General features: G+C 60.4%; 2 protein-coding genes across 2 annotated transcripts; both read left to right on the plus strand.

The window, feature by feature from the left end:
* Positions 1-28: 28 nt before the first annotated feature.
* Positions 29-8,519, plus strand: LOC138683305 (putative lipid scramblase CLPTM1). Its single transcript, XM_069774930.1, has 14 exons — positions 29-131; positions 237-352; positions 2,774-2,897; positions 3,222-3,380; positions 3,891-4,008; positions 4,700-4,785; positions 5,162-5,282; positions 5,555-5,799; positions 6,179-6,272; positions 6,816-7,006; positions 7,083-7,178; positions 7,465-7,600; positions 7,825-7,992; positions 8,207-8,519. The coding sequence occupies exons 1-14, from the start codon at positions 75-77 to the stop codon at positions 8,407-8,409; spliced, it is 1,914 nt and encodes a 637-aa protein (XP_069631031.1). The 5' UTR covers positions 29-74; the 3' UTR covers positions 8,410-8,519.
* Positions 8,520-11,229: 2,710 nt separating this feature from the next.
* Positions 11,230-16,523, plus strand: LOC138683573 (DNA excision repair protein ERCC-1-like). Its single transcript, XM_069775563.1, has 10 exons — positions 11,230-11,236; positions 11,795-11,871; positions 12,154-12,309; positions 12,977-13,080; positions 13,146-13,245; positions 15,728-15,804; positions 15,889-15,988; positions 16,082-16,153; positions 16,260-16,328; positions 16,420-16,523. The coding sequence occupies exons 1-10, from the start codon at positions 11,230-11,232 to the stop codon at positions 16,471-16,473; spliced, it is 816 nt and encodes a 271-aa protein (XP_069631664.1). The 3' UTR covers positions 16,474-16,523.
* The last annotated feature ends 98 nt before the right edge of the window (positions 16,524-16,621 follow it).

Raw genomic sequence — 16,621 nt, forward strand, 5'->3', positions numbered from 1 at the left:
GGCTCCGCCCCTTCGCCGTCACGTGCCCGCCGCTACCGGTCTCGCGAGAGCGGCAGGAGCGGCGGCGTCACAAGATGGCGGTGCCGGGGACTGAGGTAGCGGCGGTGGGGTCCCCGCCGGGCCCGGGGCAGGTATGGGTGGGTCGGTGACCGGGGAACTTGAGACCGGAGAAGGCGTGGGGGAGTGGAATAGTTCCGTTGGGCTGACGATACGTTGCGTCCTGTTTCTCCCCGTAGGTAACCAGTAACGGGAGTGCCGGTGAGGCGGCGGCGGCGGTGGTGGCGGCGGCCGAGACGCAGCGACAGCAGCCAGCCCCCAACGCTTGGCAGGTCATCAAAGGCGTTCTCTTCAGGTGAGCCCTGCTCGGTGCTACCGACCCATCTTCCTCCGCGGCACCGGCCGCCGGCCTGCCGTGCTACCGGGGCTGTGGCCCGGCCTGCTGTGGCACTGGGGCCCCAAAACTGCTCGGGGGTTTGGAGAGGTCCTGGGGCAGGCAGGTGACTTGTGTCGTCCCGTCCCCCCCCCAGGGGACAATGGGGTCCCTGGGAGAGGCAGGTGGCTTGTGTTCCCCACCCAGAGGACAGCGGGGTCCCTGGGGTGCAGGAGGACGGTGCTGCTCATCCCCACATCTTGGGTGTCCTGCCAGGAGGAGGGAAGCCAATGGGGCTGCCCCTCATGGAGCTGTTGTTCCCCCCCTGCCCCGGTACAGGGCTTTTCCAGAGCTCCAGGCTCTTAAGCTTCCCACTTTTTCCCTGAAAGCCCCGGGGTCTGGCTCACCCTGGGCAGGGATGGCTGATTCTTCCTGGGCTCCTTCGAGGAGCTGCCGGCACTCCCTGCGCCTTGCCGGGGGGATCCAAAGTCCATGCCATGGCACGGATGACTCCCAGTGTGGTGCTGAGCCTCTGCCCTGGGTCACTCCTGCTTCTGCAAGGAGGGGATCCCTCTCCAGCAGGGAAGGAGGTTGGGGTGTTTCCACTGGCACACCTGGAGCCGGTGTTGTGTGTTTGAATGCACCATTCCTGGCCTCGCCCGCATTGCAGTGAGGAGGCTGATGCTGGAGCCGGCAGGTTTCAGCTCTCAGACCGGTGCTGCCGAATGGGTTGTGAATCCCTTCCCAGAAGCCATGACTCCTCCTTGCACCCACAAGCTGCCTTCCCGCTACGCTTCTCCTCCATCCGTCTCTTCCTTCCTGTCCCTCCAAGGGCAGGCTTGTTCCTTTCCAAAGCGCCATCTCCCCCGGCAGATCCGGTGTCCTGTCCAGCAAAGCTGGGGGGAAGAGCGCTCCATCGTCTCATCACCAAGGGAACTGTGCCCTCGGAAATATTTCACCCGTCGTGGTCGGCTGGCAGAGGAGGTGTGAGGGGAAAACTCACACCTGCAGGTGGATGGCAGCCCCATTGTCGCCTGACCCCAATGGGGTGACGTTTGCGTGCCACAGGCAAAGTGTGGTGGTCTGGTTCCCAAAACCTTCGGAAAAAGAAATGTCCTCCCAAGCCTTTCCTGAGCAAATGGCAATGTCCTGGGCCACGGATTTACGACCGCTGATGGGGCTGCAGAAGAGCCGGCAGTGCAGGCTCTGTGCCGGGCCCTGCGTGTTCCCTCTGGTTCAGCAGCACGGCCGGGAGCATATGTGAGGAGACTAATTTGGGCTCTCCAGCTTTCCAAAATGCTGCAGCTCAGCCTAATGAAGAGTTATGCTGAACCAAATCCCGACTTATCTTGGGGTCTCCGGAGTCTTCTGCCCACGGCATGGAAGCACAGCTGTGGCTGTCGCTTGGTCCCAGGAGCTGTTGTTCGGTTGCTGGCACTGCCCGCCATTCCCAAGCTTGTTATCTGGTCATTCTGTGCACAGGTCAGGAGGGGGAAGTCTGATTTAGCGGCGCCTGGGGCATGTACGAAAGGCTCCTTATGCTTTACCCACAAAGAAAAACAGAACTGGAAGCTCGTACCTTGGGACATGCTGCCAAAAGCCTTCCAAAATGAGGGGGAAAAGGCTCGATTTCTTTTAATACACTCAAACGGTGCTGCCTGACTCGGCTTGTGGAGGGTATGCGGGAGGGACCCGTCCCAGTCTCTGTGCTGGGAGCAGCCCAGGGAGCTTGGGAGAGCAATTGCAGCTGTGCACTGGAGGTCGGGAACCATCTTGGCCATGGGTTTGGAGGTGGCAAGCGAGCCAGGGGCTCCGCTGGAAGGTCTCTGGCCAGGAGTGTGCTGGGGTCTGCCCCTCGCTCGTTGGGTGACCCCGTCGCTTCTGCCACCCGCGTTTGGGAGCCAGCTTTGTCCTATGGCTTCAGTGTCCTCTTGGTTCGGCATCAATTTGCTTACAGAGGGCTGAGCGCCTTCTGTGTGTGATTTGGGGTGTCTGCCAGGATCCAGGGATGCCTTGGTGTCCTCGTCCTGTGCCAGAGACGCCTCGCGTGCCTGTTAGCCTTCTCTGGGATACCTCGGAGCGTGACTCTCGCTGTGTCTTTGAGGCGAGCTCCCGGCATCTTTGTTCGCTTTTGGTGTGCTCCTGCTGTGCCTGGTGCTGGGTCTGAACTGGCCCAGAACCAGTTTGCTCTGGCCGGTGCCCCTCGCCCGAGGGCAAATGCCTGCTGTGACAGAAATAGGTGAGAACGAATGGCTTTTGAAACTGCAGGCTTGCCCACCCAGCGCTAACAACTTCCTCCTTCCCCAGGGAATGGGGAGGGGTTTGTTTGCAGGAGGCCCTGTCCGATTTGGCTGGGGAGGGCAGCTAAAATGCCTGAGCGGCTTCTCCTCCTTTCTCCCACAGAATCTTAATCATTTGGGCCATCAGCAGCTGGTTCCGCCACGGGCCCGCACCGCAGGAGCAGAGCAGCGCGGGCGGGACGTCGCGAGCCCCAAGCCGAAACCTCTTCCCCAAGGACACTTTAATGGTAACGCTGGCAGAAGCTGTGCCATCCCATCCTGGGTGATCGTCAGTGCGGTCACTGTGTGGTGGCTCTGTGGCTGGACCTGCTGCTCTAACTCTGAGTTAGATCTGAAATCCAGCGGAGCTAAATTATAGCTCTGCCCGTGGCTGCCGTGCCCTGGCGTTGTGGCATCAGCCAAGAGTTATTTCTCGGTCTCGCTGGTGTGCCGAGCCGGTTTGGGAGGGGATGCCATGGCGCTGTATGGTGGAGCGGGGGTGGTTTGGGCACCAATATCTCGCCATCGGGCTGAGTCATCCACTGGCAGCTGACATCCTCCTCTCTCCGCAGGACCTCTACGTTTATATCTCCGAGCATGAGCACTTTACGGACTTCAACGTCAGCTCGGCGCTGTTCTGGCAGAAGCGAGATCTCATCTACGGGGACTGGACCAGCGGGGAGAACGCCGACGGGTGCTACGAACACTATGAGGAAGTCAACATTTCGCAGGTGGGTGCACCCACTACTCTTTTGGGGAGGTTCGAGGCCAGGTAGAGGGGGATTGTTGAGGGGGCTGGTGGGGATTGCCAGGATCATGCTCAAAGCCATCCCTGGAGCTCTGAGTGGAGCCGAGGTGTGGAGCGGCGTTGGCTGCCGCAGCACATCCCTGCCGTTACCTTTAGCCATACCCCATTCGCTTCGGACGGCAGGTGAGACCCTGTGGGGTGGGCTGGTGTCTCTTCCGGATGTGCTGTGGAGGTGACAGGGCTCGAAGCCATCGTTTTGGTGACCAGCCGTTAAAGGCTTCAGGTTTGCCCCAAACTGTGCAGCAGCTGAGGTCTGCTCTGTGAGGGAGTGGCTGCTTCTTCACGCTTTGGTTTCATACGGGTCGATGGCTGCGGGAAGATGGGCGGTGTCGGCACCAAATGCAGGTGCTGAGGCAGTGGCGGCAGCTGGGAGATGACAGCCGTGCTCTGACCGCATCTGACTCGTAACCGCCCTGTTGGGGTGTGATTTCAGAGCGTCCAGCAGAACGGCTCCATCTATATCCACGTGTACTTCACGAAGAGCGGCTTCCATCCTGACCCCAGGCAGAAAAACCTGTACAGGCGCCTCGCCACGGTCCACATGTCACGAAGTACGGCCCAGGGCAGGAGGGCAGCGCGCGACGGCCCCGGGGTGGTGCTGGGGAAAGGGGCACCCCAATTCCTGTGTCAAAACGTGAGCCTGAAGGAGTCAGGCTGAGCTCTGGCTTTGGCTCAGCAAAGGCAGGTGCCTGAAGGGGAATATTAGGGTAAATATCTGACTCCCTGCAGCCTCCAGTGTGCTGGCTCAGCTGCTCCCTGAGCTGGACGTTTTCCATGCTTGGGATTTGTCTTTTGTGAATGTACGGAGGGAAAACCTCTTTAAATCCCTGCGAGCTCTTGGTTTCTGTCCACATTATGTGGGAGGGGGGTCCCTACCTGTATGGGGGGGGTGGAGCCACATCAGTGTTGAGAAGAGGAAGGAATTGCCATGTTCAGGTCTTCCTGCAGGACAGGAAGATCTGGATGCATCATCTCAGGTGTTTTCCTCCAGCAGTGATGCAATTATCCCAAAGGTTTGGCTGTTCATCTAGTTTGTTGTCCCCAAACTACAGCCTTTCCTTTTGATAACTGGAAGATCTGTGAGACAGCCCAGATTAATTAGTCCTTCTGGGGGGTGACGTGAGGGAAACGGGCTTCTCTGGTTAGCTTGTGCCTGGCCTGGCAGGCCGTAGCCTCCTTAGATTTCCTTCCCTGCCTTCTCGTGTGGAGCTGGAAATGCTCACGTCTCCTCTTTCCTTCCAGTGATCAACAAATACAAACGCCGGCGGTTCCAGAAAACCAAGAACCTCCTGACAGGTGAGACGGAGGCAGACCCTGAAATGATCAAGGTAACCAGCTCTTCTTTTTGTGGGTTGGTTGTTTTTTGTGTGTGTGTGGGGGGGGTTTGTTTTGTGGTTTTGTTTTGTTTTTTCCTCATTGGCCAAACTCCTAAATATTCACATGCCTTCTTCTGGTCGCAAAGCTGTTGGGAAGCACTGTAGAGGATTCCCTCTCCTGCCTGGGGCACATCCCTCCTGTTCTGCAGAGTGGGAAGAGGATGATGATTTCCTTGTAGTATTTCTGGGATGGAAGGGTTGGCTCTTTCCCTTCCCGCTTCCCCGCCTCTGCTGCCTTGTTTAAGGGGGGATGGCGGTGGGCTAACACTGGGTGTGAGACGGAAGGATGCTAACTGCCGTGACGGAGGCGGTGATATTCTCATTGCAGAGGGCAGAAGACTACGGTCCTGTGGAGGTCATCTCGCACTGGCACCCCAACTTGACCATCAACATGGTGGATGACCACACACCCTGGGTGAAGGGCAGTGTGCCACCCCCCCTCGACCAGTGTAAGGGCTGGGACGTGCCAGGGCTCCCCTGCTCCAAGGGTGGCTTTCCGAGGCTGTCCCTGCTGTCCCCTCTCCTCGGAGGATGTGTTTGGGCTCCTGTGGGGAATGGGGGCTTGTTTTTCTGTCATTGGTGTGACCTTCACCTCCCTGGGAGCTTGTAGCGGGCTGGGTCGGGGGTTCAGCAGCCTCTTGGTCTCTCCCAGATGGCTGCCAAGGGGGATGATGGTGATGATGGCTCTCACGGCTCCCTCCGCTCTTTCCCCCTGCTCCAGATGTGAAGTTCGACACCATCAGTGGCGACTACTTCCCCATCCTCTACTTCAATGACTACTGGAACCTGCAGAAGGACTATTTCCCTATCAACGAGACCTTGCAGCGCCTGCCCTTCCGCCTTTCCTTCTGTCCACTCTCCCTGTGGCGCTGGCAGCTCTACGCTGCCCAGAGCACCAAATCCCCCTGGAATTTCCTGGGAGAGGACCTCTATGAGCAGTCGGATGAGGAGCAGGACTCGGTGAAGGTAAGAGCCACTCGCAGGCCTCCCTCCTCCTGGCTGCAGCTCTCCTGCTCGTTCCCATAGATCGAGACCTCTCTTTCATAGCAGCTCCTTCCCCCATGTTTCACGTCTTTCCCTAGCTTTGCTGGAAGAGTGTTCAATGCCCGTTCTTCGTTGTGATTGCTCCTTATTAGTTATCTTTGTGATGCAAAGAGGGAGGGGTGCGCAGGCGCCTGCCTTGGCTCCGTAGGAGGAAGGGAGCATGGAGGCCATAATGATAGAGAGCAATTAAACCCCTCATCCTCCTCGGTGCCCTGTGACCGGCTGGATCCTCCTGGATTCTCCCTATTCCCGGGGTGTTGGGCAGGAGGAGCCTCAGAGAGGTTTTTGATGCCTGTTCCAGGTTGCTCTCTTGGAGACGAATCCCTACCTGCTGGCGCTAACCATCATCGTCTCCATCGTGCACAGCATCTTTGAGTTCTTGGCCTTCAAAAACGGTGAGCGCTGCGGAGAGACCTCGGGGATCCGTGGAGAGGGGAAGGATGTGAAGGCGGTGGTGTGACCTAAAACCCTCTCCCCGCTCCTGCCTCCAACCCCATCTTGTACCCGTGGTGGTGGCAGAGCAGACGTCCTCGTGCTGTGGCGTGCTCTTGGCCAGCTGAACGCCATGCGCTGCCATGAGCCCTCCGCTCCCTGGCTGCGAAGTCTTCAGCAGCCATAGCCAAATCCAACCACGTCCTGGGCAGGCTGCGGCCGCTGTGGTGTGCATTGAGGCATCCGGTGCTCCTCTGTCATGATCCTCCATGCCGCAGGGCCAACTTGAAGGCATAAAGCCGGAAACTTGTGGTTTTCTGGGTCCCTGCTGCCTGTGCCGATGCCAGACGGTGCTTTGCAGTGTGTGCTCGGCTCTGGTGATCACACCGCCTGCTCCTTTTGCTCCCTCCCCTGGGGTGTGTGCCACGGTAGCTCTCTGGAGCCTCCAGCGCAGGGGGTTCCCCTTCCCCTCTGTTGGGGTGACAGCTTGGACCCCTTCCCAACAGACATCCAGTTCTGGAACAGCCGGCAATCTCTGGAGGGGCTCTCTGTCCGCTCCGTCTTCTTTGGTGTCTTCCAGTCCCTCGTCGTCCTCCTCTACATCTTGGACAATGAAACCAACTTCGTGGTGCAAGTCAGTGTCTTCATCGGGCTCTTCATTGACCTCTGGAAGATCACAAAGGTCATGGACGTCCGGGTAAGCAACGGTGCGGGCGGGGTTCTGGCAGTGCCCCTGGTCCTGCTCTGTGATGCTTTCCCCTCTCCTTTGGCAGCTAGACCGTGAGAACAAGGTGGCAGGAGTGTTTCCCTGCATAACCTTCAAAGACAAATCGACCTACATAGAGTCTTCCACGAAGGTGTATGATGATGTGAGTCGGGGCGGGGGGTGGGGGGTGGGGGGTGAGTGCCGGGGACGGCGCTGCATTGCAGAGCCCGGCTCTGGCTGGCTGCTGGCTTGGCTGAATGCCTCAACGTGCCTCTCCTCGCTTCATCTTCCCCAATTCCCCTGGGACTCACCTGGGGCAGGGCAGGCGGTGAAATGGGCTACCAGCATTACCCACCCCCTCCTTGGTCCGAGGTTTGGGAACCGGGGAAGTGCCAGGCTGGCACTCTGGCACATTCCTGGCTGATTTTTGGATGTTGCTGCCTCCCCAGATGGCTTTCCGGTACCTCTCGTGGATTCTCTTCCCTTTGCTGGGCTGTTACGCCGTGTATAGTCTGCTCTACCTGGAGCACAAGGGCTGGTACTCGTGGGTGCTGAGCATGCTTTACGGCTTCCTCCTGACCTTCGGTGAGTGCCGCGCTCGCTGCCGGGAGATGCTGAAAGTGTCCCCCCTGGTGCAAGGAAGAGGAGGGGGGGTATTGCAGGTTGCACCCTGGGCTGCAGCTTTTCCTCTGGGGCTCCTTCCCACTCTGCCGGGGCTCCCCTGTTTTGGGGGTGTGTGTGTGTCTCACCGGTACAAGCAGGGCTTTCTTATGCTAACGAGGATTCCCCCCCCCCCCCCCCCCCCCCAGGCTTCATCACCATGACCCCCCAACTCTTCATCAACTACAAACTGAAGTCAGTTGCCCACCTGCCATGGCGGATGCTGACCTACAAAGCCCTCAACACCTTCATCGATGACCTCTTTGCCTTCGTCATCAAGATGCCCATGATGTACAGGATAGGCTGCCTGCGGGACGGTATGGTCTTGGGGGTCCCTCCTGGTGCTTACAGAGGGTGGTCCTGCTTCCTGGGGGTCCCTCCTGCTCCCCGTGGGTCTAAGCTGGACCCTGTGCCCTCCCCTTTTGCTGCTTATCACCCCATTGCCCCCCATTTCTACTGGGTTGGGGGGGCCCACTTGTGCCCCCCCCCCCCCTCACTTTCACCCCTCTCTTCCTCGCCCCCCCCCATCAGACGTCGTCTTCTTCATTTACCTCTACCAACGCTGGATCTACCGTGTCGATCTCACGCGCATCAACGAATTCGGCGTCAGCGGGGAGGACCAGGTCTCCCCTCACCCCCCCCTGCCTGGCAGTCCCCCTACAATGCTGCCCAGTGGGGTCCCCCTGACTCCCCCGGGGGGGGGGGAACCACCAGAGGCGAAGAAGAAAGATTAACTAACCCCCTCTCGCTTGGTTTTTACCAAACCCAGCATCCCTGCTGGGTACCAGATGGATGGGGGGAGTGGTTGTGCTGGGTCGTTTGTTGGTTTGGTTTTTTTTTTTCTTCCCCCCCCCCCATCTCCCCTGGGATTGGGGGGTGGGGAGGGGAGGGTAGGGGTGGCCGTGTGGCCCCCCCCAGGGTGTGGGCCCCTCCCCTGCTGTGTTTCACATCACCCCCCCCCCCCCCGTGGTCCTGTTATGCGCTCCATCCCATTGTGCCCGTGTGTAGGACAGTGTCACGGAGTTTGGTGTCGCCTCTTCCATAAAAAGCTGATTTAACCCCAAAACCCACCCTCCTGCCTTGCCTGTGCCCCACCCCCTCACTCCAATTTGGGGGTAGCCCCCCCAAAAGTGGTTCCCCCTTTAGGGCTATCCTTCTCCCCCTGCTCTGGGCTGGAACAGGACCCCCAGGGATCATGTAGGTGAAAGGGGGGGTACCCTGACCCCCCCCCCCTCGGGTGGTTGGACACCCTGAACCCCTCTATTGGGGGGCAACCCTACGGGGGAGGGAGGACACCCTGACCCCCTCTACTTGGGGGGTGCCTCCCCTACTGGGGGGGGGGCACCCTGACCCCCATGAGGGGGGCACCTATTTCCCCCTGGGCTCAGCCCTTGGGGTGCTGGGGGGGAACCTGGGGGGTCCTGCTGGTGCTTATGGGGGGGGTGCGGGGGTTCCTCCTGGTGTTTTGGGGGGGGTCCCCTCCCTTGTCCGTACATCTCCGCCGGTCACAGGGCTCCGGCAGCGGCCCCTCCCTACAGCCACGTGCTGCGGCGGCCCCGTAGCGGAGCACCGACCCCGCGGCCGCACGTGGTGCCCGTAGTGACGTCACCGAACGGCGGCCGCGCTCGTTGGCTGCCGGCGCCGTCTATCCGTCTCGGGGGGGGCGGGGCCTGGACAGCGCTTAGTGGGGTTGTCGTACTTATCGGCCGCCGGTACCCGCATCCGGGACCCCGCCGGTACCGGAGTCCAGCCCTGCCCCGGAGCCCCCGAGTCCGGTACTGTTACGGATGCACGCACAACCAAATCCAACAGGTGTTAAAGCTCGGATTTATTCTTCAGTAAAATGTTAGTTAGAACTCCGGTAACAGTAGTAAACCGGAGGCTCAATGGTGTAAGGGGAATTAGTACTACACGGCCGACTTAAGAATCCCCAAGATTTAAAGTGATGGCTCCAAAACTCGCGTATCCCTCACCTAAAAGCTGAGGGCTCTCTCCCTCGAGGAGTTACCTCGGGCAGTGCCCCGACCCAAGGGGGAGTCCCCAACTGCAGACCCGCTGCTCCGAGGAGGACTGCCAACGTGTCCTCCGGCGGGACCCCGTTTATACCCCTGTCGAATCTGACCTGTGGTCATTTAATTCTATTGGCCAGGAGGGTCACCTCAGTGTACCTGGCGCATCTCGATTGGCCAGTTCAAATTTCAACCCACGGCCTCCAGGGTTGGGTTTTTTTCCTCCTTCTCCCTTCCTGGAGAAGTTTCGTTTCCTGCTGGCGGGGGGCGGGAAGTGTACTGCCACAGGTACCGGAAGCCGGTGCCCAGTAGCGGAGCCCCCAACCCCGATACCGGAGCCCCCACCCCCCCCAGCCCGTACCGGAGCCCCGTTCCCGGGTTCCCCCCCGTCACCGGTACCGTCCCGCTATTTGTGGGTCCCCGCGCCCCATTCCCGGATCGGGCCCGGCCGCCCGCCCCCCCCCCCCCCCCCCCATCCCGGCCCGGTACCGGCTTCGGACCCAGGCAGGTACGGGGGAGGGCTTTGGGGGGACACGGACATTTTGGGGGGCTTTGGGGGACATGGGGGGACACAGGGACATTTTGGGGGGCTTTGGGGAATGGGACATTTGGGGGGACATGGGAGGACACGGGGACATGGGGGGGCTTGGGGGACAAGTGATAATGGGAGCATACAGGGGATGTTCTAGGGGACATGGGGTACTATGAGCAGGAGGGACAGGAGGGGTCGGGGGGGACAGGGGGTGACCAAATGTGTCCCCATCACAGCTGTGACAATGAGGGGGACACAGGGGACACAGGGCTGGGGGATGCCGGGATCCCCAAGTCCCCTTGCCACCCCCAGAGCCACCTGGGGGGGGACCCACTGTGTCACACCCCCCTGCTGCCCCCGTAACCCGGCCACCTGCACCTGGCACCTGGCCACTGCTGTCACCTGACCACCCTCCCCATGCGTGGGGCCACCAAGCCCCCCCCCAGGGTCCCCATGTCCCCCCACAGGAGGGGCCACCCCAACGCCAGCCAAGCCGGAGGGGCCAGGGGTGGCCACTGAGCCCCCCTGCCCCAGGGTCCCCCTAAAGAAGATGGGGGACGGGTGGGGGTCACAGCCACCCTGGGCCAACGACACTGAAAAGGACTCTGGCTTCTCAGGTAGGGGCCATATCCTGTCCCTGTACCCAGGGTTGGAGGTCCCTGTTCCTGGGCTGGGGGTCCCCAGGGTCAGTTTGGGGTGCAGTGGGGGCTCACCCCCACACCGGCAGACACCAGCTCTGAGCACCTGAGCGGGCGGGAGCAGACCGATACAGAACTGCCGGGCTCCAGCACCCAAGGGTCCCCGCTGCAGCACCCATTCACTGCCCCAGCACCCGGCCACCCCTTCACCTGCCTGGCACCCATCTACCTCATCCACAACCTCCTCCAGCAGGCACCAGGCTGCTTCAGTACCGTGCTACACCAGCACCGTGCAGCTCTGGCACTGTGCAGCACTGGCACAGCACTGCTGTGGCACCAGGCTGGTTCAGAGCCATGTGGTTCTGGCACCAGGCTATGTCTGGTCTGGGCTGCTGTGGCACTGTGCGGCTCCAGCATGGCACTGCTATGGCACTGGGCTGGTTCAGAACTGTGTGGCTCTGGCACCAGGCTGCTCCAGCACCATGTGGCTGTGGCACAGCACAGCTATGGCACTGGGCTGGTTTGGCACCGAGTGGCTCCAGCACCAGCGGCACCGCACTTCTCCAGCACCGTGCTGGTGGGTTGGGACTCCCTCCCTCTCTCTCCCCCACCCGCCTTCCGCGCCACCGGGCCCACGTGCGCCCCGCGCACAGGGGCGTGGCCTCAGGGTCGTAGCCCCGCCCACCACCGTGGTGGCGGGAGGACCAAAGCGGCTCCGGGCCGGGCAAACGGGGAGCGCGGTAGTACGCATGTGCGACTCCTAACTGGAAAGGCGGAGCCCTGCCTCTTGATTGACAGCGCGACGGTCAGTCGCCGCGCGGAGGGGGGAGGACGGGCGGGCGCGCGAGCGGGCGCGCGAGCGGGCGCAGCAGCAGCGCCGTAACCCTGCCTCTGCGGCTGCACCGGCGCCCCCCGCGCTGACCCCTGACCTTTGACCCAGCTCCTGGTCGGGCCCGGGCCTACGACCCTCGCTATGGAGGCGGTCCCGGCGGGGAAGTGGAGGTGGTTCATGCTGTGGTAGGAGGGTCCTGCCGACTCCTCGGTAGCGGCGGCCGGGGAAGGCTGAGGCGGGGGGGAGCCCGTGGGGGCCCCATGGGAGGCTCCGGGGGGGGGGGGGCGTCGGTGTGGGAGGCCCCACGCAGACCTGCCCCCCCCCCCCCCCGCCTCCTCCCCATCAGGTCCCATCGCTTTTCAAACCCTCTGGGCCCCCCCCCAGCCCCCCCCTGCCGAGTACGTGGTACGACAGTCGGTCCCCATGGCCTGTCCCGGAACCACCGAACCGGTCCCGGTTCCCGTTAGCACGGCTGGGGCTCCCCCCCAGCCCCCCGAACCTGGCGGTGGTCCTCCGGGGGGGGCTGTACCGGGAGGGGGTGGGGGCAGCCCCGGGGACGTGACCCCCTGCCCCTGCTCAAACCGGGAGCCAAGAGCAGCAGCATCGTCGTCAGCCCGCGGCAGGTGGGGGGGGGGCAGCGTCCCCTGGTGTCGTGGGGCTCGGGGGGGGGACACCGTCCCCTGATATTTTGGGGCCCGGAGGGGACTGTCCCCTGGAATCTTGGGGCTCAGGGGAGACTGTCCCCTGATATTTTGGGGCTCTGGGGGATCATCCCCTGTTATTTTGGGGCTCAGGGGCACCGTCCCCTGATATTTTGGGGCTGAGGGGACTGTCCCCTGATAATTTAGGGCTCAGGAGGACTCTCCCCTGTAATCTTGGGGCTCAGGAGTACCATCCTGATATTTTGAGGCTCAGGGGTGACCATCCCCTGATATCTTGGGGCCCAGGGGGGACTGTTCAGCAATATCTTGGGGCTCAGGGGAGACCATCCCCCAATATCTTGGGGCTCGGGGGGGATCATCCCCCGATATTTTGGGGCTCTGGGGGCACCATCCCCCAATATTTTGGGGTGAGGGGACTGTCCCCTGCTATTTTGGGGGTCTGGGGGGACCGTCCCCTGCAGCATGTGAGCATGTGCCCTGGGACACAGGAGGGGACTGTCCTGGCATTCCAGGACACGGAAGGGCCCTGTCCCCTGGTGTCCCATGACACAGAGGGGGACTGGGGCCCCCCCACCATGCTCCCCCCCCGGCCATCGGGGTCCCCTGACCCACCGCCCCCTCCCCACAGCGGGGCAACCCGGTCCTGAAGTTCATCTGCAACGTCCCCTGGGAGTTCGGCGACATCGTCCCTGACTATGTGCTGGGCCAGATCACCTGCGCCCTCTTCCTGAGGTGAGCGGGGGCTCCTGGGGGGTCCCCTTGGTGTCACCCCATCCCTGCTGCGTGTCCCCCCCCAGCCTGCGGTACCACCACCTCAACCCTGGCTACATCCATGACTGTCTGCAGCACCTGGGCAGGAGCTACAGGCTGCAGCTGCTGCTGCTCCAGGTTGACGTGGTGAGAGGCTCCTTGTCCCCATCCCCTTGCTCTCCCTGTCCCTCTGTCCCCTCCATCTCCTCGCTCTCCCTGTCCCTCTGTCCCCTCCATCCCCTCACTGCGGGAGCATAATCATGGACTCAATGACAGATCAATATGATCATAGTTGAAGACCCTTTACTAGAGCATCAGACATCATTTTATACATTGGTTACATCTGTATATGCGCTTAGCTATTTTACTATTGGTTACACACATTATTCACGCACTGTCCACGCACCTAGTTACACTTAATGATTGGTTATATCAACACTGTACACGCGCATAAACATAGGACATAATTGGTTATACTAACTAAAACTTGCGAAACTTGTCTCAGTCTAATTGGTCAAGATAAACTGCCGAATTGAGGTTCTTTGTGCCAAGTTCCCTTTATTGTGGAATGCGCACCTGTGTTCTTCTAATTGGCATCTTTCTTTTTTTTGTCATCTTGTTTATTCTGTTCAAGGTCTTCTAAAGGCGTCTGGAATGCTCTTGTGACCGTTAGCTAAATATGTGTCCACACCTCACTCTCCTCGTCTCTCTGTCCCCACCATCCCTGTCCTTGTGTTAAAGAATTTTAGTCATGGGTTTCTCTAGGTTTGCTTTATTAACAACTCAGTTGGGCCACCACTGCAGTGAATGGTGAAGGATAACTCAAAAACGCCTTCTATATATGTGATTTTACAAAACATTATGCAGTTGATGTCTTGTCAAAAGAAGTTCTTGGTGTTTTTCCACGAACTCTCAGTTCTCTATTCTCCAGTGGTTTCAAAAGTCCAATACGTTTTCCTGTCTCAACTGATTCTTATTGTCTCATCTCGGTTCTTATGAAGTTAGTGGTCGTAGGCAGAAGGTCTCTGGTCACCACAGTCACTTATCTTCTTACACATCAAAGATCACCTTTGAATTTCTGAGAATCACTCAGGTTGTTTTATTAATTCATCTTACTCTGAAGTTAATCACTTACTCTTATCTATTCTTATGTCTTAGGTCTAATATGTATGATCCTTTTTCTGTTGATTCAGCTTGACTAGATTTTAAGCCAGCCATGGCGAGGGCTACACAAGGGACAAACAAGCAACTTATGCATATTGTTTTATAAGCACCTGCATTCTATTAATCACATCTAAACCAATCTCTAATCGTTAGTTATATGTCTGATATGAATAGTCTTAGAAACAATGAGGCTTAAGGCCTAGTTCCCTTTACACCTTGTCCCTCTGTCCTCTCCATCCCTGTCCCCTCTGTCCCCGCCCCCTCGCTCTCCCTGTCCCTCTGTCCCCTCACTCTCCTCGTCTCTCTGTCCCCACCATCCCTGTCCCCTTACTGTCCTTGTCCCTCTGTGCCCTCCATCCCCTCGCTCTCCCTGTCCCTCTGTGCCCTCCATCCCCATCCCCTCTGTCCCCTTGCTCTCCCTATCCCTCTGTGCCCTCCATCCCCGTCCCCTTACTGTCCTTGTCCTTCTGTCCCCTCCGTCCCCGTCCCCTTGCTCTCCCCGTCCCTCTGTCCGCTCTGTCCCCTTGCTCTCCCCGTCCCTCTGTCCGCTCCGTCCCCTCGCTGACCTTGTCCCTCTGTCCCCTCCATCCCTGTCCCCTCACTCTCCCAGTCCCTCTGTCCCCTCCATCTCTATTCCCTCGCTATCCCTGTCCCTCTGTCCCCTCCGTCCCCTCCCTCTCCTACTCTCTGTCCCCACCATCCCTGTCCCCTTACAGTCCTTGTCCCTCTGTCCCCTCCATCCCCGTCCCCTTGTTCTCCCTGTCCTTCCGTCCCCTCCATCCCCTCTCTGTCCCCACCATCCCTGTCCCCTCACTCTCCCAGTCCCTCTGTCCCCTCACTCTCCTCGTCCCCTCACTGTCCCAGTCCCTCTGTCCCCTCCGTCCCCTCCATCCCTCTGTCCCCTTGCTGTCCTTGTCCCTCTGTCCCCTCTGTCCCCGTTCCCTCGCTCTCCTCTTCCCTCTGTCCCCTCTGTCCCCGTTCCCTCGCTCTCCTCTTCCCTCTGTCCCCTCCATCCCTGTCCCCTCACTGTCCTTGTCCCTCTGTCCCCTCGCTCTCCCTGTCCCTTGTCCCTCTGTCCCTGTCCCCTCACTCTCCTCATCCCTCTGTCCCCTCCATCCCCTCACTCTTCCAGTCCCTGTCCCCTCCATCCCTCTGTCCCCGTTCCCTCGCTCTCCTCTTCCCTCTGTCCCCTCCATCCCTCTGTCTGTCCCCATCCCCTCACTCTCCCAGTCCCTCTGTCCCCTCCATTCCTGTCCCCTCACTCTCCCTGTCCCTCTGTCCCCGTCTCTTCACTCTCCTGTTCACCTCCATCCCCTCTGGTCCCCGTCCCCTCGCTCTTTGGGCTCCTCTGTCCCCATCTTCTCACTCTCCTGTCCCCTCCATCCCTTCCCATCCCTGTCCCCTCCCTCTCCTTGTCACCTCTGGTCCCCGTACCCTCCTTCTCCTGTCCCCTCTGTCCCTGCAGAAGGACCCGCACCAGGCGCTGAAGGAGCTGGCAAAGATCTGCATCCTGGCCGACTGCACCCTTCTGGTAGCCTGGAGGTAGGGACTGTCCCTGCATCACCCTTGGGGGTCCCCACTGTCACCTGTGGGTGCCCCCCCCCCCACTCCCCGTGCCCTCCCCAGCCCCGAGGAGGCTGGGAGGTACCTGGAGACCTACAAGGCCTATGAGCAGAAGCCGCCTGACCTGCTGAAGGAGCCGGTGGAGCAGGATTTCCTCTCCTGGGTGAGCTACGCACCCCCCCTCCCCGCCACCCCAATTTGGGGACCTAGGGGACCCTGAGGGTCCCCTGACCCCCCCCACCCTGGTCACTCCCAGATGACCGACTGCCTGACCAGTGTCAAGTTGGTGAACAAGATGGACGCGCTGAGTCTCCTCACCACCTTCGGGGTGAGTCACCCCTGGGGACATGCCACCCTGGGGCACACTGGGGATGGGTCCCCAAGACCCTCGCCCACCCCCCCGTGAGCCCCTCACCCTCCTCCCCGTCCTGCAGTTGCTGGCAGCTGTGGTGGACGCCTCCAGGGAGGATCTGTCCCTCTGCCCTGGCGTCAGACCCCAGAAAGTGTGAGCAATGAGGGGACATGGGGGACGCAGCCCCTTGCCCCCCTCACACCTCCCCTTGTGTCCATGTGTGTGTATGTCCCCTCCTCCAGGCCAAGTGGCTCTTTGATGTCCTGCATGAGCCCTTCCTCAAGGTCCCCAAATGAGCCACCACCCCCAAAATCTCCGGTTTTATAATAAATGGCATTTATTGGTGACACGGCTTTGGGGGGGACGACGATGACATGGGGGTCACTCCAGCTGTTCCCCCTTGTGCTGCTGCTGCTTCTTTTTGGGCACCTCTGGCCCTTTGGG

The sequence above is a fragment of the Haliaeetus albicilla genome, chromosome W (assembly GCF_947461875.1).
Source record: "Haliaeetus albicilla chromosome W, bHalAlb1.1, whole genome shotgun sequence".
In the NCBI taxonomy this organism is placed as follows: domain Eukaryota; kingdom Metazoa; phylum Chordata; class Aves; order Accipitriformes; family Accipitridae; genus Haliaeetus; species Haliaeetus albicilla.

Coding starts and splice junctions, on each gene's coding strand:
- LOC138683305 (XM_069774930.1), top strand. CDS start 75: ATGGCGGTGCCGGGGACTGAGGTAGCGGCGGTGGGGTCCCCGCCGGGC. Junction 132..236: donor CCCCGCCGGGCCCGGGGCAG/GTATGGGTGGGT, acceptor TTCTCCCCGTAG/GTAACCAGTAACGGGAGTGC. Junction 7,993..8,206: donor GATAGGCTGCCTGCGGGACG/GTATGGTCTTGG, acceptor CCCCCCCATCAG/ACGTCGTCTTCTTCATTTAC.
- LOC138683573 (XM_069775563.1), top strand. Junction 15,805..15,888: donor ACCCTTCTGGTAGCCTGGAG/GTAGGGACTGTC, acceptor TGCCCTCCCCAG/CCCCGAGGAGGCTGGGAGGT. Junction 16,154..16,259: donor GTCTCCTCACCACCTTCGGG/GTGAGTCACCCC, acceptor CCCGTCCTGCAG/TTGCTGGCAGCTGTGGTGGA.